The 26,843-nt window shown below is 38.6% G+C and overlaps 1 protein-coding gene across 1 annotated transcript in view; it reads left to right on the plus strand.

Annotated features, from left to right (window-relative positions):
* Window positions 1-19,377, plus strand: part of CDCA2 (cell division cycle associated 2) — a 48,691-nt gene extending 29,314 nt beyond the window's left edge. The window contains 6 exon segments of the mRNA XM_003132816.5: window positions 751-829; window positions 2,056-2,144; window positions 3,946-4,083; window positions 15,365-15,539; window positions 17,984-19,179; window positions 19,182-19,377. Coding sequence (XP_003132864.4) covers window positions 751-829; window positions 2,056-2,144; window positions 3,946-4,083; window positions 15,365-15,539; window positions 17,984-19,179; window positions 19,182-19,226 — 1,722 coding nt within the window. The 3' untranslated portion in view covers window positions 19,227-19,377.
* The last annotated feature ends 7,466 nt before the right edge of the window (window positions 19,378-26,843 follow it).

Raw genomic sequence — 26,843 nt, forward strand, 5'->3', positions numbered from 1 at the left:
TAATTATATATAAAGAGAGAATACATTATGAACAAGTGAGATTTTACCCCAGAGATGCAAAGTTGGTTTAATATTTGAAAAAAAGTTGTGTAGTTCATCATATTAATGGATTAAGGCACTGAAACTATACATGCAAGAAAAGCATTTGAAAAGATCCAGCATTCATTTCTGATTAAAAAAAAACAACAACACACTCTGAGCAAACTGGTGGTAAAAGAATTTCTTCAAATTGAAAGGTTCACTTTCTTCAACCTTTCATAGATCAGTTTTATCTATGAAAAATTAAGTACTACTTTTTATCTTGGCTGTGGGAGAGGAAAGATTTGATATTTGTCGTACCCTTATATTTACCTTGAAGTTCGCCTGAATAATACTGTATTGTTAGGTTGTATTTATTAATGATCTTTCTTTCTTACTTTATAGGGGTTACAATAAGGAATTTTAAATAAAAAAGTTACTTGTTCATGGATCATCATAGCCACTTTCACTTAAAGTTCTATTATTTTGGTGGATTGTTGTTAGTAAACATGTTCTCATTAAAGATTGGTAAACATTATAAAACATGTATTTTTATATCCAGTATCTTGTTTTGCTCTTTCTTTGGTTAATCTTTTATTGATTTCCCATCTTTATGCTTATTACAATTCCTCCTATAAAAATAAATCCTTATAATTTTCTTTTGGGCACATTATTTATATGTCCACTGAATTTAAGGATATCTAATTTCTACTTTTTTTTTTCTTTGTTTAGGAAAACATAGAACCTCTTCAGGTATCATTTGCAGTTCTGAGTCCTCTTGGTAAATCTTCCATCTCAGAAACTCTTTCAGGTAGTCACCTACTTTTATATTATAACCATAGATGTAACTTTAAATATGTGTATATATGAAAATCTTATTCTAAAATTTTGTTTTTATTATAATCATACTTGATTAAAAAAAAAAACCCTCATAGTGTAGAAAAGCTTATAAGAGGTCTTTTATCCATCTGTCTCCACTCCAAGTCCCATACCTTATAATCACCCACGTTTAACTGCCTTAGATGGGGAGCCCTGATTTTTATTTTTTATTTTTATTTTTTATTTTTATTTTTTAATTTTTCTTTTTGCTTCTTTTTTTTTTCTTTCTTTCTGGGTCCCTACCCGCCGCATATGGACTTTCCCAGGCTAGGGGTCCAATCGGAGCCATAGCTGCCAGCCTAAACCAGAGCCACAGCAACACCGAATCCTTAACCCACTGAGCAGGGCCAGGGATCAAACCCGCAATCTCATGGTTCCTAGTCGGATTCATTTCCACTGCGCCACAACGGGAACCTCCCTAGCCCCGGTTTTTAAATCACTGCAGGCAGTGGAGTTGCCCTCTCAACTCTTAAAAGATCAACAGTAAGCTCCTTTTCAGGTCGCACATTTGAAACGATAAGGATCATAAGGGTCATTCCGAAATACCCTTGAACTCATGAAATTGTTCATAAGCATCAACATGGCGTTTGGAGCACATGTACGTCCCAAGATCTTTAGCTTTTTTCACTGATCATCACAAGGCAACCAAGATCTCTTGTGCTTTCCTGACAAGCTGGGATTTGGCTGGCAAATGTCCTGGGCAAGGCACTTAGGTTGGGAATCACTATTCATTCATGTCTCTCGCCTGGTGGAAACCCTTTAACGGCCACCAGCATAACTTGTTGGTTCTAGGACACACACCAAGCTCCTTGGCACAGAATTCAAGACATGGAGAGTTAAGGTAGAGCTAAATTGGCAGCAGAGCCTGTCACCTTCCAAAGCTGATGCTCTTTAATGTCTTACACTGCCTTTTATTTATACCATTAAGAATGGTCAAATTAACATTTTTTTGAACTTTTGAAATTAAAGAATTTTCATGTTTTAAAATCTCTTTTGAATTTCAAAATTTACTTCTCTCCGTAATTAATATTTATGTTTAAATATGATAGGATACTAAAAGCAAAATTGGTATCCAAAAGAGTATCCAGTGTGTCCGAAAGATCATGAATCTTTAACTTTTTCTTTATTCCTCTAATTTTGCTGTGTCTTGCTGATCAGGCACTGATGCCTTTGCCTCTTCAAATAACCACGAGAAAATAGCTTCCCATAAAGCTGGCAGAGCAACGCGGACCTCTAACAGAAGAAGCGTAAGTATTTGTATTTGGTGCAGTGCATTTGTTTTGGGGGCTTTTGGGGGGGGACTTTTTAGGCAACACCCTTGGCATATGGAAGTTCCCGGGTGAGGGGTTGAATCAGAGCTACAGCCACTGGCCTACACCACAGCCATGTGGGATCCGAGCCGAATCTTTGACCTACACCACAGCTCATGGCAATGCTGGATCCTTAACCCACTGAATGAGGCCAGGGCTCGAACCCATGTCCTCATGGATACAAGTCTGGTTTGTTACCACTGAGCCACAGTGGGAACTCCAACAATGCATTTGTTTTTAAATCTTGCAGTAGTTTTTTTCTATTTTTATGATCAAATGATTTTATCAGTTAAATCTTGGTTTAATCTATATATTAAGCACTAATATATCTGGCACGTAACCCAGGGTAATGCTGATTTGATTTTAATTCTGTTAGAAGAACAATTCAGTAAAACAAGATGCCTTCAGAATTTGTGTTAATGTGGAAGGTCATCTCTTTCAAAAGTTTATTTGGGATCTGTGTGGTTTTTTGAATGTTATTGAAGTATAAAGTGGAGAAGAGTAGCATGTAATTAGCAGAACCAGAAAATAGCATAAATATAACTTTTAAAAAGTATTCATTTCTTCAGTTATGAGCATCATTCCCATTGAATGCACATCTTTTGCGATTTAGTTGAAATTTGGGGGTTTTGTTTATAGCATCATAGTGCATAAACATACAGTATACTGACTTTTTTTTTTTTTTTTGCTTTTTCTGGCCATGCCCACAGCATATGGAAGTTCCCAGGCTAGGGGCTGAATCACAATTAAAGCTACCGGCCCCTGCCACAGCCACAGGCAAAGCAATGTGGGATCGGAGCCGTGTCTTCGACCTATACCACAGCTCACAGAAGTGCTGGCTCTTTAACCCACTGAGTGAGGCCAGAGATTGAACCTGCATCCTCATGGATGCTAGCCGGGCTCACTACTGCTGAGCCACAAAGGGAACTTCCCTAATGCTATTTTAATTTTATTATTTTTTTTATTTTTGGCTGAGCTCACAGCATGTAGAAGTCCCTGGGCTGGAGATCAAATCTGTGCCACAGCAGCGACCTGAGCCATTGCAGTGAAAACACTGGATCTGTAACCCCTTGTGCCACAAGGGAACTCAGGGTTTATGATTTTTATCCCCCTGTAACCCATCAGTAGTTAGGTGCTTAATTGTAGTTGCTTAATAAATATTTGATGAGTGAGTTAGCTGATTCTTAAGTTGTTTTTTTTCTCTTCCATAAAATAATTGGACAAAGTACATATGCTTATGGGTCTATGTTTGATCAGAAATCAGTATTTACTGTTTCCCCCATTTGAATTTACGTTAGTTAAAATATTTCTAATGGGGGGAGTTCCCATTGTGGCTCAGCGGTTAACAAATCTGATTAGCATCCATGAAGATGCCGGTTCAATCCCTGGCCTCTGTCAGTGGGTTAAGGATCTGGTGTTGCCATGAGCTGTGGTGTAGGTCACAGACTCGGTTCAGATACCAAGTTGCTGTGGCTGTGGCCTAAGGCCAGCAGCTGTAGCTCTGATTGGACCCCTAAGCCTGGAAATTTCCATATGCTGAGGGTACGGCCCTAAAAAGCAAAAAAGAAAAAAAAAAAGAAAAAAGAAAAGAGATTCTAATGGAATTTGTGAATTAAGCGGAAATGGGATGTAAAATGGTAGAAGCAGCAGGGGAGGGAAAAGAAATGTGAGAGATGTACATGAAAATGTCACTACTACTTATGTTTTATGGTAGCCCTGCTGTAAATTTTCTTTCTAGCAGTTGATCAGTTTTTCAGAAGAGAGTGTTTGCAACTTATTTAACACAGAAGCTCAGCCTCGTAAAGAAAAGAAAATCAATAGGAGGAAGTCTCAAGAAAGCAAGGGCACAGAGAGAGCACAGCCTAGAAAGAATCAGGTGAGTGTGTGTTTAAAGGTGTGATGAAGAACAGAAGTGGTACAACTCTTTGTTGTGTAGTTAGGAAAACATGGAGATAAAATCCAGGAGTATTAAAATCATCTCATCCTAGAATAGGAAGGGCCATGAGAGCTTATATCTCCAATTGTTAATTATATCCCAAATTGTTAATTACCCAAGGGCCATTTTTGCGTTTTCTTCACTGGGTTATGTGCACCCAGCACAGTGAGGCATCGTTCCTCAAATGTTGCATTGATTCTCATCTTTGAATCTGATCTATCCTCACCCTGTTTGGGGAATCCTCTGATTTCTTAGGGATCAGTGCGCCATCTGCCTCTTGTTTGACTTTGCTCCTGCCAGTGGTTGGTTGGATGGCGTCCCCATATTGAAGGAAGAATGTAGAAAATAGCTCTGTCTTCCTCCACCCTTCGAGGCCTGTGCTGGCTCGGATAACATCACCATCACTATGGATAGCAGACCTAGCACCTTATCCTGAGTCCTGGTGTCCCTGGGCTTCCGTGAGCTGGACTTCCCCTGACATACCCTACTGCTCGTTGGTCCCCAAGACCCTCCCACCTTTAATAGTACACATTTGTCTGTATGTCCCACTCTCCAGCCTCAGCCTCCTATCCATTCACCATTCTCATGCCGCCTTACTCAGAGCTCCTCTAGTATTGTTTACTCTTCAAGAGCTTTCAGAGATTCTTTAATTTCCCATGTTTCTTTGTCTATCCTAGGCCGTGTAAGCTGTGTTTTCAACACTCTTCTGTAATCTTGGGTCTTCATCCCTTTCATTCCACGTCAACCCTGATTTCATGCAACCGTCATCCCCTTTCCCATCCAACTCTGCTGCTGGAGAGTCTCACAGAGCCTGTTGCAGATTCACTGTTTCAGATATTATTACAAGTCTGGCCTCATTCTCTACCACTTTGCCACTTTCATCATTTTTCCAAGGCGTTTAGTAACTTATTGACTAAAATCCAATGTGTTCTTTGAGACCTGTTCCTACGGGCCATCTCTGTGGCATTTGATATAACAGAACACTCTGTGCAGTCTCCGTTAAAGATTTGTTTGCTTCCACATTCACTACTGAATGTTCGGTACCCAGAGTTCTACTCCTTGCCTGCTAAACTGCTTTATTTTCTGGGTGGTTTCATTTGCAACATGGTTGATGACTCAAATCTTTCCCAACCTTAAGCATATGTTCAACTTACTAGATACCTTTTCTTAAACCACCCTGCAAACACCTCAAAAATCAACATTTCCAAAACAAAACTCGCCCATTTCACTCCAGTGTCCACCCACCCAAAATAGTAAATTTTCCCTGCTGCTCCATGAACCAAAAAGTGTTTCCACACTTGGTTTAAACACTGCACAAATATCCCCTCAAGTTGGCAGAGCCGGAAGAAACTGCATGTTTTCCTGGTTCAGCCTCTTTTGGTCACACACTCCTTTGAAAGGTCTTCTAGCTGAAAAAAAAACATACACATCAGTTGAAAATATGCGTACATCTTAAGATCATGGCATTAGAGATCGGGTTCCTTCATACTCCTTGAAAAACACTGTTACAAAGAAGGTACACCTGGTTCTTCACCTAAAACCAATAGCCTGAAAGTTCAGGAAGAACTGACCATTCATTTTGCTCCACCCACTCCCAGGACTCCACTGAGTCGAGAGCATTGATGTGATTCGAGGGAGTGGGCTTATTGCAAAAGCGAGGAGAAGAGGGAAGGAGTGAGGAGGGCAGCAGGCAACCCACCGCTGTCTTCAGTGAGCTTCTGGACGACAGAGCACATGGGAACAGGTTGACAGATAAAAGAGGCGGGAGATTTGCAGCCTAGAATGTGCTGGAGGGGGGGGAAGCTCAAGGGGTGCTAAGAAGCCAGCCTACTTATAGGAATCCCAGGAGACACTGGGCCTAGTTCCCGTGGATGGTGAGAGTGAAGAGTAGTCGTGAAAAAGAGATCAGTTGAAATCATGTACATGCAACAGTTTGCGCCATTTGGCACCCTACCCAGCCCTCCCACCATGAAGCTCAGGACTAGTGTTGTCATCTAGGTTTAAGTCCTCGTTCTGGCATTTGGAAAGTCCCACAGTCTTGACATCCAGCTCTTGCCCTAAAGCACAGCCCGTGATTGACATGCCCCATTCTGCCCTTCCCTTTGCCTGGTTCGAATTTCCATGCAGGAAAAAGACTGAGCTGGAAAGCAGAGGAAACCCATTACTAGTTTAGCCAATATTTTCTTAAGAATCAGACAACTGAGTTAGAACCAAGAGCATGAAATACCTTTTGCAAAATACAAGTTGAAAAACTGACCTCCAGAGAGAGAGACTGATTATTCAAGAAATGGAAGGACACTTTATGAAAGTAAGTAGTCTGATATGCTCAGATTTCAGAAAATATTATGTGTGTAAAGCAAAGAAGGGGATCCTATGAAAAAGGAGCAGAGAAAGAAACATTTGCCAAAATATAAAATTTGGAAGTTAGACTAGAGAATAAAGAGAAGGAAAGCTAAGGTAGGGCAAGAGACATGGAAGACCAATCTAGGAGACTTGATAAGAATCTCAGAAAGAACAAGAAAATTGAATGGAAGAAATGATCAAATTAAAAGGAGAGGATTTCCCAGAACTGAAGCATAGAGTCTTCAAGTTAAAAGACCGTACTGAGCGCCTAGTACCAAGGAAAAAGACCAGGAATTTGACTTGTTAACATGAAATTGAACAATAAAGATATGAGAAAAGTGGGCTTTTCCTACTAGGAAACAAGAATCAGAGTGCTATCAAGCTTAACAGCAGTCCGAACACTGAAAGATAGTCAGCAGGACATTTAAAGCTTTGAAGAAAACAATTTCAGCCTGATATTCTATACCCAGCCAAACTCAATTAGTAGGAAAGAAAAGACAACATTCAAGGCTCTGAAAGTTTTTTGTTATTTGGTTTTTTAATTTTTTTGTTATTTTTTAAATATCACTGGAGGAGCTACTCTAGCAAAATGAGCAAGTAAGCTTGAGAATTCAGGACACAGTGGGTCTAATAATGGAGAGCAATGCAAAGGAAATCTCTGCTTATTGCTGTTGAGTCAGCCTAGAAGAGCCATCAGCCCAAATCTGAGCAAGAGAAGGGTGTTCCAGGGAGGAGGTCTTTGGAAGGAAAAGCAAAGACCTGTGATTGAGCAGATGGAAGTTGTGCCATATAAGAAAAGAATTAGATATGCCATTCCGAAGAATAATCTGTACAGGGGCTTTGGAGCAAATATGAGGCAAACTTGAGTGTGACTTCCTTTAGTGTAAGGAAAAGTATACTTTATATTAGTACAAATCATCTACAGGGGGCGCTAGAGGAAAGAGAAGGAAAGAGTTCTACCCTTGGCAGAGGAATAAAACATGTTTATAAGGTCCCAATAATGTAAATGCTATTTGTTTTCAACTAACGGTAAAGCTTTAATAGTGCAAACAGTCTAGGTGTAGCTCAGAGCAGAAGGTGGAAGGCAAGGGTCTTCACACTAACAGTATGGTGGTTTAAAAAATTCAGGCTCTGAAGCCAGACAGCCTGCTTAACTACTGGCTTAACCACTTCCAGCAGTGAAATGGTGGGCAGGATTCTTGGGTCCTCTCTTCATTTTCAAATGCAAGTAATAATGGTAGTACTTATTTTATGAGCTTACTGTGAGGGTTAAATGAATTTTAGTGTATGTAAAGTGTTTAGACCAATGCCTAGTCATAGTAAGCACTGTGGCTTATAATTATCATCTTGCAGATAAGGAATTCAAGATCTATTTTTTTTAAGTTGGTGAAAAGAAATAGAAAGGTAAATTCAGAGGTCACCGGTCAAAGAAGCAAAAGTAACAGAGGGAAAAGGAAGGTTTAGTTTAATGAGCAGATAGCCTCATGGTTCATGGCAGAGAGTCAGCAGAGATTACACTGTATGGAAGGCTTGAAATTTGCTGAGAGAGTAGATCTTGAGTGTTTTTATCACACACACACACACACACACACACACACAAATAGTAACTGGTCATTGTGTAAAGTGATGGATGTGTGTGTTAATTCGATTGTGATCATTTTATAATGGGTAAATATATTAAAACACCATGTTGTGCAGCTTAAATCATGTGAAACCTAAATGAATACAATTTTTGTTTGTCAATCATACCTCAATAAAGCTGAAAAAATTTTGAAAGTAAATAAAATTGCTAACTTGGAAGTAGCATTAGAAATCATAAGACTGAATTCCTTTAAAACCCAGAAATGGAGAAAGTTTTCAAAATATGACTCATATCCCAGAAGCCATGAGGCCAGAGATTGGTAAATTTTACCCCATTTGACCCAGATAACATGTAACGTGCATAAGAAACTCCATAAGAAAACTTGAAACGCAAAGGACAAACTTGGAAAAAAGTATTTGCAATTCCTATATCAAAATCTCCAAGAAATTTTTGTTCACAAAAATGAAATGACCTTTAAGCATATAGAAAAAATGTTCAGACTTGCTCATCATCATAAGAGAATTGCAAATCTAACATGCACTGAGCTATTTCTTACCGTTTTTGTTCAGCAAAAATCCAAAAGTTTGACAACAGACTCTCCTGTTGAGGCTAGATAGGATTGCTTATACATTTTCAGGTAATGCTAGTCTCTGTGGAGGGTATTTTGGCAATACCAAGCCAAATCAAATACTTTCCTTTACCTTTTGACTCAGCAATCCCATTTCTAAGAATCTACCACGATTCAATGGCAAAAACCCAAAACACAGTTCCCTCTGTGGTGCAGTAAGAATCTGACTAGAGTGGCTCAGATTGCTGCAGAGGTGTGGGTTCAATCCCCAGCCTGGTGCAGTGAGTTAAAGGATCTGGTGTTGCTGCAGCTGCGGTGCAGTTGCAGCTGGAATTCAGTCCCCTGGCCCAGGAATTTCCATAGGCTGCAGCCATTTAAAAACAGCAAAAACCCCACAAAACACGTATGTACAAAGTTATTTGTTGCAACGCTTCATAAGGCAAAAGTTGAACAAACCAAATGTCCATCAGTATGAGAGTGATTGAATAAACTGGTGTGTTCACAAAAGAAGTTTTGCAGCTACAGGAAACAGTGATGAAACATTCCAAATACTGCTATCCAATGATGCCAGGGTGTATTTACTGTTAAGTGAAAAAAGCAAGTTGTAAAGTGATGTATGTAGTAAGCTACCTGTGGGCGGGGGGCGGGGGGGGGGAATTGTGTTCCCTCAGAGTTCCTATCTTGAAGCCCCGTATCTGAGAACGTGGCTCTTTTAGAGAGAGGGCTTTGTCAGAGGTGATTCGGTTCAGTGAGGCCCGTAGGTGGTTCCTAACTCCAATCCAACCTGACTGGTCTCCTTATAAGAGGAAATTTGGACACAAAAGGAGATGCCCCCACAAAAGGGGCAGGGGGAGAAAACAGTGTGAAGAGGCAGCAGGAGAATGGCCATCTGTGTGCCAACGGGAGAGGCCTCAGAGGAAACCAACCCTATCAGTGCATTGATCTTGGACTTAACTGTCTCTAGAATTGTGAGAAAAATATATTGTTTATACTTTATTGAGTCTGTGGTATTTTGTTAGGGCAGCTAATACGTAAAACTAATATATTACCTTTTATCTAAGAAAGTAGGGAACATAATATATAGGTATATATGTAAGTATACACACATATAAAATCTTGAACAACCACCCCCCCCCCAAAAAAAAGGTGGGAGAATAGGCCAAAGACAAATCAGAATTGGTTACCTGTAGGGAGAAGAAACAGAGGAGGGAATAGAAAGAAATGAAAGATTTCCTTGAATGTGATTTTCACTTTTGACTTTGAACTGTGTAAACAGTCTACAGGACTATGAAACAATTATAGCTCAGTCTTTAAAAAGTGGAAACAAAATGAAGTGAATTTTTCAAATCATATCTCATGTTGGTGGCTCAACCTAATAAAGAGTTTTGCAAATCAGAAATTTGAGAAATCCAAATGGGATGTATCCTCAGGACAAAAATAACTGTACAGAAAGCTTACATCCATATGAAGCACTCACTGATAGAAGAATTCAGTCTAGAACGAAGCAGATAAGCAGGGTTTTGTGGCTTTTTTCTTCTTTTCTTACTATCATTAGGAATCAAGCTTCTTCACTAGAGAAAGAAAATAAGCTTTGAAATCAAATTCAAAACTCTTAAATTGGAAGTACCATGAACATACATGATTTTCCCACTTAAAATAATTTTCCAGCTCTGTCTGCTGATAAGGCGCAGAAGCACCCAGCAGCCTTCCTACATAGATTGCCTGCCTCTCTCCACTATTTCGGCTCAGAGGGACCAGCATTACCTTAGTGAAATGGCTGCTTTCAGACTGACAACAGCATATGTAGAAAATGAGCCCAGGTCTGAACCAGGGTGCAGACAGGGCAACCTGAGGATCTACTGGGGCCGTGTTAAAGGACACAAAACCATTTCCCAGGACGAGGCTTCCACTGACCAAAAGTGGGGCCATGGGACTCTCAGAATGATTGGAATGAAATAAAACACAAATACAAAAAATCCACTTCATCGTAATTAAAAAACAACAACAAAATTTAAAGGCCACTTTAGAAGCTGTCTAGGGCATCAACTTTTTGTTTTTCAATCTAGAAATGTTTGGGCTCTGTTTCAGGTCAACAAATAATTGGTAAGGGAAAGTTCTTTATAGCAGAATTTCTACTAATCAGAAAAGACCTGGTTCGCAAAAACTTGGCTGTGAGGTAGAAAGCTGATGGGGAAGCCAAAGGTCATGGATGGATCCATCAGAACAGCCAAGTCCGGCAGTTGTACGTCATGTCCCGCAAGGAGGGGATGTGGGTCTCCTGGTGCAGTGGGGACATCCGCAACCTCCCAGGAAATGCTCTTTCTGAAAGATCAAAGCTGAGTCTAACCAAGCCTGTATCTAATGACCAGGTGATAGGAAGTACCCGGGGCGGGGGTGGAGGAACTTAAGACACGTGATTGCAGTCACCTAACTCCAAAGTTTGGTGGATTCTATGGGATAAATGCCTCAATACATTCACCAAATATATGGCAGGGCAGAAAAGCAGATCAAAGGAAATCCATCAGCCAAATAGAATGTGTGGACCTTGTTGGGATTCTGATTTGAACACTTATAAAAAGACAATTAGGACCAATTAGACAAATGTGAACTCTGAGGAAATCGGGGAAATTGCTATTGTTACGGTTTTTTGCATCTGAATTTTTGAGATCATTTTATTTATTTATTTATTTATTTTTGTCTTTTTGTCTTTTGTTGTTGTTGTTGTTGCTATTTCTTGGGCCGCTCCCGCGGCATATGGAGGTTCCCAGGCTAGGGGTTGAATCGGAGCTGTAGCCACCGGCCTACGCCAGAGCCACAGCAACGCGGGATCCGAGCCGCGTCTGCAACCTACACCACAGCTCACGGCAACGCCGGATCGTTAACCCACTGAGCAAGGGCAGGGACCGAACCCGCAACCTCATGGTTCCTAGTCGGATTCGTTAACCACTGCGCCACGACGGGAACTCCTGAGATCATTTTAGAGATGCATGCTGTTGTAAGAAGAATCCCAGTGGCCTTTTGCCCAGTCCTCCGCAGGGGTGACATCTTGCAAAACCGTTGTACGATATCATGAGTAGAGTATCAAAATAACCATCAAGATGCAGGACGTTTCCATCACCGCACAGGGCTCTTCCCATTTGTAGCCACATCCACCTCCCACTCCCATTCCCAGCCCCACCTTAACCGCTGGCAACCACTAATCTGTTCTCTATTTCTTTCCTTTTATCATTTCAAGAATGTCATGTAAATGGAATCACACAGTGCAAGCTTTTGAGACTGGCTTTTTTTACTCAGCATAATTCCCTGGAGATTTGTACAGATTTGTGTGTATTAATGGTTAGTTCCTTTTGTTGCTGAGTACTATTTGTCATGGGTATAAAAAAAAAAAAAAAAGTGACTGCAGTATATAAATATATCAAATCATTTATGTTCTATACCTTAAACTTACATGATGTTATATACCAATTATATTTCAAAAACTAAGGAAAAAAAAAAACTCAAGAAACTCCATTGTAAAAGAGAAGAAAAAAATCAGTAAAATACAATGCCAGGTAATAAAATGTTTCATTGGGAGACAAAAAAGGATCTCTTATCTCTTAGAGATACTGTAGGATTTTCAGATGAAATGATGTCATGTCTGGGATTTGCTTTGAAATAATCTGAGGGAAGGGGGTTATAAATGAGTCATATTTTCTATGTGTAGTAAGTGTAGGAGCTAGTTGATGGGTACATGGGGTTCAAGATTGTATTCTCCCCACTTTTTGGATATTTGAAATTTTCTGTTCTAAAAACTTAAAAAAAAATTTTTAAATGAAACAAAACAACAACAACAAAAAAATGTACGGAGTTCCCTAGTGCCCTAGTGGTTAAGGATCCAGTGTTGTCACTGCTATGGCGCCAGTTCAGTCCCTAGCCTAGGAACTTCTACATGCTGTGAGCATGACCCCCAAGGGAAAAAAAATTATAAATCCAGCAATCAGAGCCCCTTATTTAGAGAGATGGAGCCAGCTGCACAAGAACTAAAAATGGCCCAATAAATAAGTAAATGGCAGGCACAGGGAAATGTTTGCTTTTCATCAGAAGCTTTCCTATTCAATTTGATGTGTTACCATGTACATGGGTTTTTAAAAAATAATTGTAAAACTACTCTTAGAAAACAATTGAAGTAAGACTTAATTGTGCAGATAAAACAAGAGGGAAGCATTTCGTTCTGTCGGTCCTGACCTTCACTGCATGAGAAGAAATAGGGGTGATTTGGGAGCAGATCATATCCCTTGCCAGGTAAAATCTTCAGTTGTCCTTTGTCTGCTCCAGGTCATAAACCAGTCTCATCGTTTCCAGATCACATGGCTTCCAGAGGATTCCAATCACACGGGGCTTGTTTATTGCAGTTTAAGCAAGGCTTTTTGTATTGGAGTAAATTCAAATTTTGATGCAATTCTAGCCTTTGCAGATGAAACCTCATGGATAAGATAAGTGTTGCTAGCTGTATTTTCACAAGAGACCAGAGGCACTTTCATCTTCCATCTTGTCTTTTCCGGTGATATACTTCTGCTGGCTCACGACCATAAAAAAGCATTGTTAGTCTTTCATCATGTTTAGCAAGTTTTATGACATTTAACTGTACTTTTTCTTTCACATTCATTCATTTACTTTTGTTTGTTGAGAAGGTGCTAAATGCTAGGCACTATTGCAGATGCTGGAGACGGTTTATATAAACTGTCCAAAATCCTGCTGAAAGGGGTTTACCTTATCTATGAATCAGAAACTGTTCTGGAGGTTATAACCTGATGATGTTGACCGTAGTATATTAGCTGACCTAGTAGGGCCTAGGTCACACCGTAATACTAAGAGCATAAATTAATATTAAAAATGTTTTCCCCATGTTAACTAATTTAAAGGAATTTAAAGGAAAAAGACACATAACCCTTACTCTGGGTCCAGCCGTACTCAACGTATGTTAATATATTTGATGCCACAGCTTTCTGTGGTGTGTGCTCTAGTGGTTCCCAATTTACATATGGGAAGAATGGGGTTCAGAGAGGTGAAGTGACTTGCCTAAGATTGCAAAGCAGTTAAGTGGCAGAATCAGAATTTGAACCAAAGGTGGTTGACAGGAAGCCAAATATTTCTCTTTTGCAGTTCATCTATGGAGCCCAAAGGAAGATTTTTCTCTTTGCTTCCACGTCCATTGACCAAGCTATTATTTTCCCATGGAAAGTCAACAGAAGTTCCGTGAAAAAAAATGTTTCGTGGAAAAATATTTAACCCAGCATTTTTCTAATGTATTTAGAGGTTATTTATACTGAGGACTTCCTAGAGAATTTGACGTTAAATGTGTATTGTAAATCACCCAGAGGAACATTTATCTTGTACAGTGCTAAAATTATTTTTCCGTGGAATGTTTTTTCCTGCTTCAGTTTTCCAGGGTATCTATAGCTATCTCAGGGATCTTACAGTTCTGTGCCATTTCTGTACTCTTGAGTGGCTTCTACTCTTTTACACCCTTAGTTTCTCCTCTGTCAACCAGATGATCTTCCTTAAATGTAAACTCAGATGTTGCCACTCCCCGAATCACCATGCAGTGAGCGCTCATCATGTAGAACAGCCCTCCTGGCTTCATTGGCCTCTTCTGCCACTTCTCCGGGGATCCATCAGCCACCTACAGCTAATTGCAGCTCTTCCTCTGCTCTGTGCTGCCTCACTTAGACCCGTTCCATATGCCCTTCTCTTCTTTCTTGGAAAAGCCCTTCTGTGCCACTCCCACCATCAACCAGAACAGTTCTCACTTAAGATTTGGCTTAGCCGTTCTATGTCCTGTGGAGCCTATCTTGAAAATCTCCCCTGGGCCAGCTTCCCCATCTTCCCAGTCTGTGTAGAGTCTGTCCTTGCAAATTGTTAGCTGTTCATTGCAGTTTCTCAATTATTATGTGAATGTATGCCATCTTCCAGAAGGTTTCATTTTTAGTGGGATCCTAATGTTGACCTCAAATCTGGTTCTTTCCAATATTATCACATTGAATATATTTCATTCTTTTTTGCTCGGAACAATCTATTATTTCAAGTCTTTTCCATATGAAACCTTTTTTTAATATAGAACAGTAGTTAGTGCTCAATTATTGATATGCAGTCAGAATTGAATTTAATACTGCATTCCAAATGTTATTAAAGCAGTTTTAATTTTTAGAGAAACCCACATTTTCCATCAATTATGACCAAACCTTTGTCCCTCATCTTTTACTTGTGCTTGTTGAAATCCATCTTACTTTGACCTATGCATTTGAATATTGATGAGATCATCTGTTTGAAGCAGCTGTGTGTTATCTTCAAATTTTATGTACACACCTGTTGTTTCTTCATCCAGAGCTGTGAACAGAAAAGTCTCCCATAGTTTCCAGTAGATAACTCACTCCAGGTTAGTCCTGAGTCATCCTGACCACATCCTAGTTACAAATAACCTCATGTCTTAAGTCTGTCCAATTCTATAGCATCTAATCTATTTTTTACTTAGGATTTATTTTGGCAAATGCTTTGTGGAAACTCGGAAATAGAATTGAGTTCTGTTTCACATTTTACTTTGCATAAGCTACCTTCCCCCTGATTCACTTTTCTGAAATTTTAAGTGGAGTAGCTAGTCTTCAGGTTTTTGGTAAAAGTTGGTTCAAGGGTCAGAACTGTACGTGGTGCGACATCTTTCTCAACTCCAGTGTTCTAATATATTTTCTCAGGTTTTGAAAGGTTGCAGAAAGAAGAAAGGCAAGGGAAAGAAGAAAAGTGTTGCAAAGTCTTTATATGGGGAAAGAGACATTGCTTCTAAGAAGCCGCTCCTGAGTCCTATTCCTGAGCTTCCCGAGGTCTCTGAGATGACACCGTCTGTTCCAGGCGTCCCAAGGATGTGCTCAGGTAGCCTGTCCTTTTCCTGTCGTGGATGTTATATCTTCTCTCCTCCCACTTTGTTACCATTTCACTCTTCTTTCCCTTTGTCTCACTCACTGTATAAAGAGTACATAAATCTAAAAAAACAGCACCTTTTTTCTCCTATTAGCAGGAGAATTTTAGATTGAAGAAGCAGTAGTTTGTAACATTTTGGTCACCTGTTCAGAATCTGATGGATCCTCTTCCCAGAAAAACTCAGACACAAAATAGTGCATATGATAATAGGGGAAAGAATTTCCTTTTGTCCTGTTTTGTTCTACTTTTTAAAGTGTTTGGGTAAAGGAAAAATGAATTCTGTTTGGTGGTGTAGTCCATCACTAGTAATAAATAAGGTGATGGCTCAGTAATAGATACCTCTTCTGTGAGTTAAGAATAAAAAAAAAATGTTTTCAAAGACTTGCCCTGCAATGTTTTGGCACCGCTAAGCCTCTTCTAGAAATAACATTTAGAAATTGAACTTGATTGCTTTGAAAATTTTGTTTAAAAGGAAGATTAAGTCTGTTGCTAGCCTGATTAGATAAAAATTGGATTGGAGTTGCATCTGATTGGTCATGTTTGAGTTTAAATTGACTAAATCATGCTGAAAAGATTGAGTTATGTTCAAGTTTGGTGTGTGAATTTTGTGTGGAATTATTTTTAAGATAAGTCTGTCATCAGATAGATAGAGCCTGTGTTCCATTTGCTACACACTGTGTAGGATTTATAATAGATTTAAGGATGAATATGGTACATGCCATTATAGACTCTTGGCTTCTGCCTACTTCCTAACTTCAGGAAAGCCCCAAAGTTTAAACAAACACACTACACCCCACATCCACACGCTTCTCTGGCTCTGACACCAGCAGGGGCAGTCCTTTCCTGACCCTGCCTCCTTATATGCTTGCTGCATCTGCATCAAAGGACAAGGGCCTCAGCCACCCCGCCTCTTTTTAATCTGGCCTGATGCTGCTCTCCTTTACGATTTAGTGATTTAGTGGTGCTGGCTGCCTTTCCAGGAAAACTTTGTTCACTTCACACCTTTACTACCTGGTTTATAGTCATCTGTCCACCTCCCTTGCCATTCCCTTCAGACTGGAAGCTAAGACTTTGCATTATATCCATGCCCAGTTCCTAACAGATCTTTTTTTCCCAGACATTTGAACAATGATTGTTAGTGTATATTTTTCATCTTGCATCGTATTAGAGGATTTCTTTTTAAAAATATCTGAAGCACTTTTTTTTTTCTATAACCAATGGTTTCATTGGCTCCAAGGGTTTAAAGCAGTTCTCTCCTTCCCTCTCTCTTCCTTCCTTCTTCTCCATCTCCCTCTCTCTTCCTTCTCCATCCCTCTCTCCTACTTTCCTTTACTAGTATGTTGATTTCATGAAAAATAGACAAACATCCATTTTTAAAGTTGTATAAAGAGCCCAACTGACATACTGGTTGGTTGGCACCCAGAGGCCCCCTACCTTATGTTACTCTCTAGCCATACGTGACAATGACTTTAAGTGCCCAAATCATGGATGTACATATACCTTTTCACACTGAAACATTGTTTTATAGATTTGTGGCTCAGCGTCTGTTTTATCTTTCAGTCTGGGTTTTGTTTAAAACATTTTTTATACTCATTTGATTGGCCAATTCAAAATTATTATTTGAACTAACCAGAGAGATGGCTTCTCATCATACTGAGATAGAGCTCACAAGCCTGGATTCACTTAGGCTGTGTGTTACATGACTTAAAAACCTCGATGGTGTTTTTTTCTCCTGTGATGTGACACAGTGTGCCAGAAACACATGACAGGCTCCACAGGGCGTGCCTTCCCCGAGGGTGAATTATAGTCAGAGACTGATGTGGAGGGGGGAGATTTCTAGAATATTGAAACAAACGGCTCTATTTGAGAGTATGCGGTTTATGTTAATTTTGGAATACAAGGCTTAAGACCTGAGTCTCTTCTGAAGTACCCTTTAACTGTGTCCTCAGATCCCCCAGAATTCCAAGTTTTTTCTCTTCCCTTTCAGGGAAACATTCATTGATCGAAAAGTTTCAGATGCATGATGTTGCCCATTTTCAGTAATTCATTTTTAGGGAAATGAGAGATGTGTCTGCCTCATGCTCACTGGCCTTGTAGTATGGGAAGCACATTAGAACAGAGGAAGCAATTTCAGATACAGTTCTCATTTTCTTGGTCTCGAAGTATGTGCTTTATTAATCCCTGCATTAAGTACATATTCCCTTAACCTGTGGGATGAGGAAGCACTAAAAGAGAAAGAACGATGACAGATGGGGACAAGTACAGTGTCACATTTGTAGGTCTTGTGACCTTTTGAAAGCTTAAAGCACAGAATATAATTTGGCACGTTTGATTTTGTGAAAGTTTATTTCCATTGTTACTTTTAATTAGATTTTAAATTATTTACGTGCCTGTAGATGATTTCAACTCAAATGGTGAACTTGAAGAAGTCAAGCTTCCTAAGGGGAAGAATCTTTTGCCTCAGAATCCAGAAGATTTGCAGCTGATTCATGGCTTTAATAAATACAATGGGTCTGAATTCTGCTGCTCTTACATGAAATGTTCCTCATCTCTTATTAATGCTCCTTTTGATCAAGATTCAAGTACAAATGTTATAGAAATTGATGAAAACAGAAGTATTCCAAAAGCAGCAATTAAATTAGAAAGTGAAAACGAACTAAAAAGTGAGACTGAGAGTAAAAACAGACATATTTCCTGTGCTTCTGTGACTGAAACGCCCCCCATTGTTTCAGATATTCCAAAACTTGATTTTACCCTACAGTCTCAAGAACTTTCTACTGCTGGTCAAAATGTGGAAAACCTCTTTCAGATCTTTAAAATTTCAGAGGATATAAACAGCAAGTGTGAAAAACAGGATAGTTTCTCAGGCATTCCAGAAGGAAAACTGCAGATCAAGTGTTTAATGCCTGACTCACAGAAAGAATGTGATTATTCAGAAGATCTCTTAATTGACAACATAAAAGAAAGTACAACTCCAGGTGCGGATGGGGGAGGAAGCTTCACTGAATGTAGTAAAGGTGTGGGTTACAGAGAAAGGAAACATAGAAGATCCACCGTGGGTTGTTCTGATGGGCAGTATTCATACCCGGAAAAAATGAGAAATCCCAAAGCTTCCTCTGGTGTGAGCAGCTCTGTGGGCATTAGTTTAGAAAATTCTGAACTATATAAAGATTTATCCGACGCCATTGAGCAAACCTTCCAGAGAACAAAGAGTGAAACAAAAGTAAGACGCAGCACAAGGCTACAAAAAGGTTTGGAAAGCGAAGGGCTTGTGTGGATTTCACTTCCAGCGCCTCCGGCTTCCTGCACCTCCCAGAGAAGCAAGAGGAGAACAATAGGTACGTTTGACAGCCTAGGGTTTGAGAGCCTGTCCTCCAGGCAGAACCCTTGCGAGCTTCCCACCACATCAGGCCAAGAGAACCGCGAGGGCTTTGCTGCTGCTGCTGCTGCTGCTGCTGCTTCTCCTGCCAGTTTGCCTGGGAGGAGGAGGAAGAGCTTTTGTACATCCACACTTGCAGATACTAAAAACACCACCCAGTCAAAAGGCTACAAAAGAAGAACCTTTCTCCACCAGAAGGGAGAGAAAGCTCTCCAAGCGACTTTGAGAGAATCGGACCAATAGGAGACCGGAAGCAGTAACTGACATTTCCTGCAGAACAGAACGTTTGGCGAGAGGGAGAGGGAAGGTAACCAACCATCCATGCCTGAAAGATTCTTTCATTCCAATTCCCATTCTTTGTTCAACCTCAGTGTTTTAAAAGTTTCAAATAAATCATTTGAGTTGAACCTACTTTTAAGTAGAAATAAGTGAGTTTTTTCATCATTCAAAAAGGAACCATTCTAGGAGTTCCCTGGTGGCTCATCAGGTTAAGGAGGACCCAGCGTTGTCACTGCCGCAGCTCAGGTTGGTGTTGTGGTGCGGTTTCGATCCATATGTTCAACCCCCAAATGGTAAATGCTTTATTGATATTTCTGTTAAGGATTGTTTTCAGAACCAGCAATGTGTCTCTTATGTTCTATTTCATGTTAATACATATTTACCGCTGGAGGTTTAGAGTTTCTGTTGTAAAAAATCATCTTTTAGATTTGACTTGTTATATCTGGATGAGGAGAGTGTTTGTTTTTGAAACAAATTGATAGAATTAATGTAACTATGAAAATTGAGGGTAATACACAGTTGACAATTGTTAAAGAAAAGGGAGGGAGATGTATTTTTATTTTACAACATTCCCACTAAAAACTGGTCAAAAATTTTAACAACTAGGAGAGATGGAAACGATGAAACTTGTTTTTCCCTTTTTGAGCTAAAGAGAAACTTTAACAACTTGGTTTATCTGTCTGAAATAAAAATTTTAATAGATTAAAATCAAATCTGCAACATGGGATTTTTGGAAAATTCTGCCAATAACCAGAATATTGCAAATCCATTTTGCAGAATGAATATATAATTTATAAATAATATGAAAGCATTTTGACCTTCAAGATTCTTGTATATTTTGTGAGATAGGAAGTAGAGGATTGATTTTTGGTGAAAATATCAACAGCCCGGTTGAAGACTCATGTCCCAGATTATTCAAATCAGTCATAGGTAATTTAGGATCATGGGTCTCCATTAAGAAAAAGGAAAAAAAATTTTTTTTGAATCCAGAAACTCACTTAAAGAGCCCTAGAAAATTGGTTTACTAACATGAAGCACAGTGGGAGGCCGCTGATTTCTTTTTTAACATGGCATTGTCCAGCCTTTCTAACTTTTTAATTTCACGATGCCAAGTACTATGCCTTGTTTTGGTTTTTCAGTTAAGCTTCAGCAATATATCCTATCCCTGTTTGGGGGACCAGAGTTTGAAAATCTAAATGGCTATCTATCTGGAATTTGTGACCGCACATAAATCACGGTATCATTAAACAATTGTCTTTGAAATCCTTTAAATCATTAAACTCTCCCTCTCCATGATAGCAGAAACATGTTAACAAATAGAGCTCTCTATAAATAACACAACAGGGAAGAAAGCTCCCGCTGAGCGTCCATTTCCCCCGCCTTGGAGAGAGACTATTTGTTACCTTCTTGGCACCAATAGGTCTGGAACTCCTGCTGCTAAGGACTAATGTATTTTACATTAACACTCAAAGTGATCCCCAATTTCTTCTGCGAAAGGGTGGATTGTTTCAAAAATTCTTTTATGTTTCCACGTAAAATTATTTATGGACTGCCCCCGCCCCATTTATAGTTTGTTATAGTTGACCAATGTCTACCACTAAAAAACCAAAAAAAAAAAAAAAAAAAAAAAAAAAAAAATTCTTACGGAGCTCTTTGGTTTTGGAAATTTAAAAAGGAAAAAAAAAAACTTACAGAAACATGCAATGTTAGAAGGTTTTGTTTTCAAACTTTTTGTTCTCCTTTGTTTAATAGGAAGACTTAAATTATTTTCTCCCCTTTTTACAATTGTATTTGAATTTTCAGAATTTTGTGTGTTTTAGTTCTCAAAAAGTGCTAACGAGGATGAAGGAAACATTTTGGTCCTTGGGGGGTTTTTTTGCTTGTGATTTTGGTTTTTTTGGCTCGACTTTTTCAAATTGTGAAATTGTTCTCATTTTCTAGCACCTACAGGTAAAAATATGAACACTTCACAAGTTCTATTTGTTTCAAAGTATTTCGCTGTGAATATTGTTGATATCTGTAAATAAGAAATAGGCTGTTTTCCTAAAAGGAACAAATCTGAGAAACCGAAACAACTTGGAGGTAATGTTATCCACTGAGGATATTCATTTGTATCATAAAATTTGTAAAAAATTTGTAAAAAGTTAATGATTTCTGTATTTCATCCTGCTTGCTTGTTTTTAACTGTTTCTTTTCATTCATGGTTAAATCAGAAACTTGCCTTATCTTTTTTACAGCAGTTAGTGGTGACATTTTGCCTTAGAATGGCTTCTACTTCTCCTTTCTTGCTCCAGTAGATTCTCGTTTGTTCCAGAAGATGGCAGTATGGTATCTGAAATTTTTCCATCCTGCATGCACCTCCTTAAGCAGGGCAGCTCTTTACTATTGTTTATGGATGCTTCCCCTTAACTTTTGTTGTCACTCACTTTTATTACAAAAGTAATATTTCTACTGTTGAAGAAAGTGGAGAACTGTGCAAAATTAAAAACTGTATTCCCCCCACCTAATGCAGAGCATCCTGCAACCACACCTTTCTTGACCTTTCCAGGTGTCAGCACTGTTAACAGCCAGCAAACCTCTTCCAGACCCTTCACCTATGTAAACATAGGTTTTGTATTTTTATAATGGGATCACTCTGTGTGCCATTTTGTGACTTAAAATCTTTTTTCATCAAAATACTGTGAATATCCTCAGTGTTTTTATGGAGAGCCTTAGTGCTACTGCAGTCCTTTTAACCCCTGCATAGAATTATACTCTTTGGTATCTATTATGTAGTTAAGCCGTCTTCTTGCTAATGGATGCTAGCTGTCTCCAGTTTTTTTGTAGTTGAAAATTATGCCAAGAGTTCCTGCTGGGGCTCAGTGGGTTAAGAATCCAACTGTAGCAGCTTGGGTCCCTGCAGAGGTGCGAGTTTGATCCCTGGCCCAGCACAGTGGGTTAAAGGATCCTGCATTGTTGCAGCTGTGGCATAGGTTGTAGCTGTAGCTCAGATTCAGTCCCCAGCCTGGCAACTCCCATATGCTGTGGGTGTGGCTATTAAAAAAGAAAATTATGCCATCCTGGACTGGGGTGCAAATGTAAGATTAATTCCTTGAAATTAAAATTAAATGGTTGCCATGTTCTTTCCTCTAGATTTCCCCTGGCAAAATTCCTTTATAAAGATTTTGGCCTCTTTGCCTTCTTTCTGTCCACTGTATTTTTCCTCTGCCATTTAATGCCAGGTTGCTTCCACTCTCTCTCACTACTCCGCCCTTACACTTACGCTGTAGAATTGAAGGGGAGGCTTAAATTTGGCATAACAAGAAGGAAATAATTAACAGTGCCTGATGTGTGCTTTAGATTGAAAGAGCTTTTCTTTTTTTCCTTTTCCTTTTAAAGTCAGGTTTATTGAGGTATAAATCGCCTGTGGTAAAGTTTACCCTTTTTAAAGGAATTTTGGCCAATTCATGTAGTCCTATAACCACAACCACAGTCAAGTGAGAGAACATTCTCATCACCTGAAAGAAGTTTCCCTCCTGCCTCTTTGCAGTCAGTCCTGTCTCCCCCAACCCTAGCCCCTCCCAATCACTCATCTGATTTCTGTCCTTGCAGTCTTGCCTTTTCCAGAATGTCATATAAACGGGACCAATATGATGTTTATCCTTTTGCATCTGCGTTTTTAAACATAATGCTTTTGAGATTCATCCATTTTGTGTAAGTAGTTGATTCTTGTTTTTTGCCACGTAGTATTCCACTTCATGCATGTACCACAGTTTATCCATTCACCACTTGATGGATGTTTGGATTGTTTCCATTTTGGGGCTATTACAAATAAAGCTGCTCTAAACATTCACCTGTGGATCTTTTTTTTAATAGATAATGTGTTTTCATTTATCTTGAATAAATACCTAGAATTGGAATTCCTGGGACGTGTGGCTGGGGTATGTTTAAGTTTTTAAGAAACTGCCAAGCTTTCCCTTAGCAACTGCACCATTTTACGCCTCACCTGCAACACATTGTTTCAGTTGTTCCACATTTTTATCATCACAAGGTGTTTCTAGTAGGTATGCGGTGGTATCTCATTGTTTGATGATGGTCAATGATGTACATCTTTTCCTGTGCTTACTTTCTATTCTTATATCTCTTTTTTGAAGTGTCTATTCAAACCTCTTGCCCATGTTATCTTTTGTTGTTATTCTTATTACTGAGTTGAAAGAGTTCTTTGTATGCTTGGATATAGTCCTTCATTAGATAGGTATCTTGCAAATATTTTTTTCCCAGTCTGTGGTTTGTCTTATTTTCTCTTAGCCGTGTCTTTTGAAAAGAAGGTTTAATTTTGATGTAACCTAGTTTATCAATTTTTTTTTCTTTAATGGAGCATACTTTTGTGTCCTAACTAGGAAATCTTTGATGGATTCGAGGGTATAAAGATTTTCTTCTAGAAGTTTTATAGTTTTGGCTCTCAGGTGTTAGATCCACTTTGAGTTAATTTTTGTATACTGTGTAAGATGAGGGTCCTTTTAAAAAAATGAAAATCAGCACCATTTGTTGGAAAAATTTTATATTCCTTCTTGAATTTCAGTGGCACTTCAGTTGAACTTATATATGTTTAGGTCTATTTCTGGACCTTATTGTATTCCATCTATATGTCTGTTCTTAAATCAACATCATACCATCTTGATTACTGTAATAAAGCTTTTTTTCCCCCTTTGCTGTGACTCTTTATTATAGTTTTTGTTTAAAGATTCTTTTTGTGAACGAAGAAGCCAGTAGAAGCAAAAGATTGACCAACCATTTCTATGTGGAACCTACAGGAACACTCAGACATGCATTATCATTTAGGGCAGAAAATCAATAATAGTAAGCTGTCAGAAAAATGGGAAGGATACCAGTTTCCTTGGGGTACCTATGCATTCAGCCTAGTCTTCTTGTGTAAAATTGTTTGCCACAGTTCAAGATTTAAATTTGTCACACTGAAACACTGTAAGATTTAGTCATTGAGAAGGAATTCTTGGACACTGTACAATATGTATTAGGAAAAATAATAAATGAGTTGAATTAAAATAAGGTTCAAAGTTAAGTTTGCTAAAAATTAAATTATCTAAGTCTGATTCAATTCTTCTCATAAATTAAGGTTTTTATTATAACTTAGTTCAGTATAAAAATTGTCATTAATCTTACTTGGAAAATTGCCTTAGCATTAGAGAATTATTTCTTTTAACATGGGAAAATTTCTCTGCACCAGGTCATCCCCCAGTGAGCAGATCGTAGATTCATTAATATATGTACCAGGCATTAATTTCTAATAGTGATTACTGCCTTCAAGATGCTCAATTTCTTCTAAAGGGGGCAGGGGGCAGAATGACAATACAAGATGTGATTATAAAGGAACGCCCTGTACTCTCAGCCTTTGAGGTGACACCAACTTCAGATCAGGTAAGTTTCTTTTTTTTCTTTCTAGAAGAAGTGATTGAACCAAGTTCACTAATATGAGTTTTAGAGAAATGGGGATCCAAAAGATACAATCTATTTCCTTATTATTTACAGTGTAAGTTGGCTTCATCTCATTCACATTTTTGCTTTGAGTATTTTTCTTCCCATTATATTCTAACCTATGAATACATTTGAATAAAAGCATGGATTCAAAACTAAAGATTGTGAATTTTCCATAACAAGGTTTTGAAGAAATCTCTCTCCTTGAATGTTTCTTCATTTCTGTCTTTTATACTATCAGTTTCTTTGTGGTATGTCTGAAAGGTTGACTCTGAACTTGGGTTCTTAGAACAAGTAAGCAGACATTGGGGGATGACATTATATTATGATAAAAATTGCACATACAGAGAGTAGGGAAAAAAAAATTTTTTTGGACTTAGATTTATTTGAAGATTATTTTTAGAGCCTTGACTTGGCTGTTGAAGGACTAATTGTACCACGGCCTAACAGTTTCAAGTTTGCATGATATTGTACTGATGTGTTCAACTTTGTACATTCTTTGATGCTTTTCTGGTTTTTATGAAGCCGTGATAAAGACTACAAGTAACATGATAGCTTTAGTGAGAAGATGAGTAATTACTGCCATACTCCTGATACATACTTTTGTCGCACATCTTCAACCAAGATCATACTTAGCCTGGCTGTGACCTTCATTTTACGATTTATTAGAAGGGCTTTTGGAAAATTTTAGGATATTGGGAAACAAGTATTTTCTGGGACTGTTTCTTTATGTTTTGATATTTTAAGCATTATATCACTTACATGAAAAGGAAAAATAAATGAGCATGCACATTAAATTTAAAAAAATCCAAGTTTGCATTTTCTAAGGGGTGGGTTGGGATTTCCAAATTTTCCAATGACCAGTTGGAGAGCAGCCTTCTTAAATCTTTCTTTTTCTCATTTGTCCATGGCACACGTGTCTGACTAAATGGTTTAATTTACTTCTCTATAAATGGTCTACTGGGGAACAAACAGCTGGCTTTTGGGTTTTAGATGTTAAGTCTAAAATTCAGATTTTATCATCTGTTCTAAATTCCAAACTTCTAACTATAGTTGTGTGTGAATTTTTTCAAGCTCGAAATGTAAAGATAACTGTTACATCTATTGACATCTAATGATTTCTTCTCACAACTTTATTCTCTCGTGTTAAAATTTGCTTTTTTTAAAAAAAAATTCTTTCACTTTGTTAGTGTTTTGTCATGTCAAGTGTGATCTGTTAGTGACATCTTTATTGTTGCCATTTAAAAACCAACTGCATTTCCAGTGTTCTGACATCTGGGTGTTTGCTGGTAAACACAAAGTAAATGTTAATTTTTTTTGTCTATTTAGACATGTCAGTTAACTGCAAAGTAGCATCAGGTGTCTGCCAAACTAGGTTCTTCCAAATGTATGATCCAAACAGTGAGAGAATTTTTTTTTTTTTTTTTTTGGAGTATAAATTTGGTGTCCAACAGTTGCAACTTCCTAAAGAAAGTAAAATGATTTTTTGGATTAAGTAAATTTAGTTCAGATGGCAGGTCCTCAGATGCTGTTCATGCCTCACATGTGAACACGGACAATGTGCTCATTTTCTAATTGTTCATAACAGCAATAATCCAGTGTGCCCGGTCTTTTCTTATTTGGAGTGTACATTGGGAATGAAGATTTCAGAAGTATTCCCTAACTCGAACCTGAAAAACCTGGTGTTAGTCTTGGGTGATTTCCAGTGACCCTGTGACTCCCCTCTTCCTGCCCCCTGTGTCGATTTGGAACTGGGCAGCCATTTTTGTTTTTGGAAGGGAAAGGAGACAGATATAATGAATGACTTTTATTGTGCAATATTTCAAACTCTCTTGAATGCATTCGAATGGGATGGAAACTGTTCTGCCCTATGTCATAGCCAAAACAAACAAAACATATTCCCTAAACCTGGATGTGTGTTTCTCTCAAACTGGCAGTAGTTAGAGCTCAGCTCTCAACCAAGAATTTGGTTTGACAATTTCTAGCCCTTGTTCAACTGAATATTAGGACAGGTCACAGCCAAAGCAAATACTGTGGGGAAAAATTAATACACATATTTACAGCTTGCAGGTGGCATTTGTTCTTAAACGTTAGATATTTGTCTTCAGGAACTGCTTTTGTGGTAG

This window comes from Sus scrofa, chromosome 14, assembly GCF_054392235.1.
Source record: "Sus scrofa isolate SSC_HxYL_T2T_F1_AM1 chromosome 14, Sscrofa_HxYL_maternal_Yorkshire_Landrace_v2.0, whole genome shotgun sequence".
NCBI classification, from domain to species: domain Eukaryota; kingdom Metazoa; phylum Chordata; class Mammalia; order Artiodactyla; family Suidae; genus Sus; species Sus scrofa.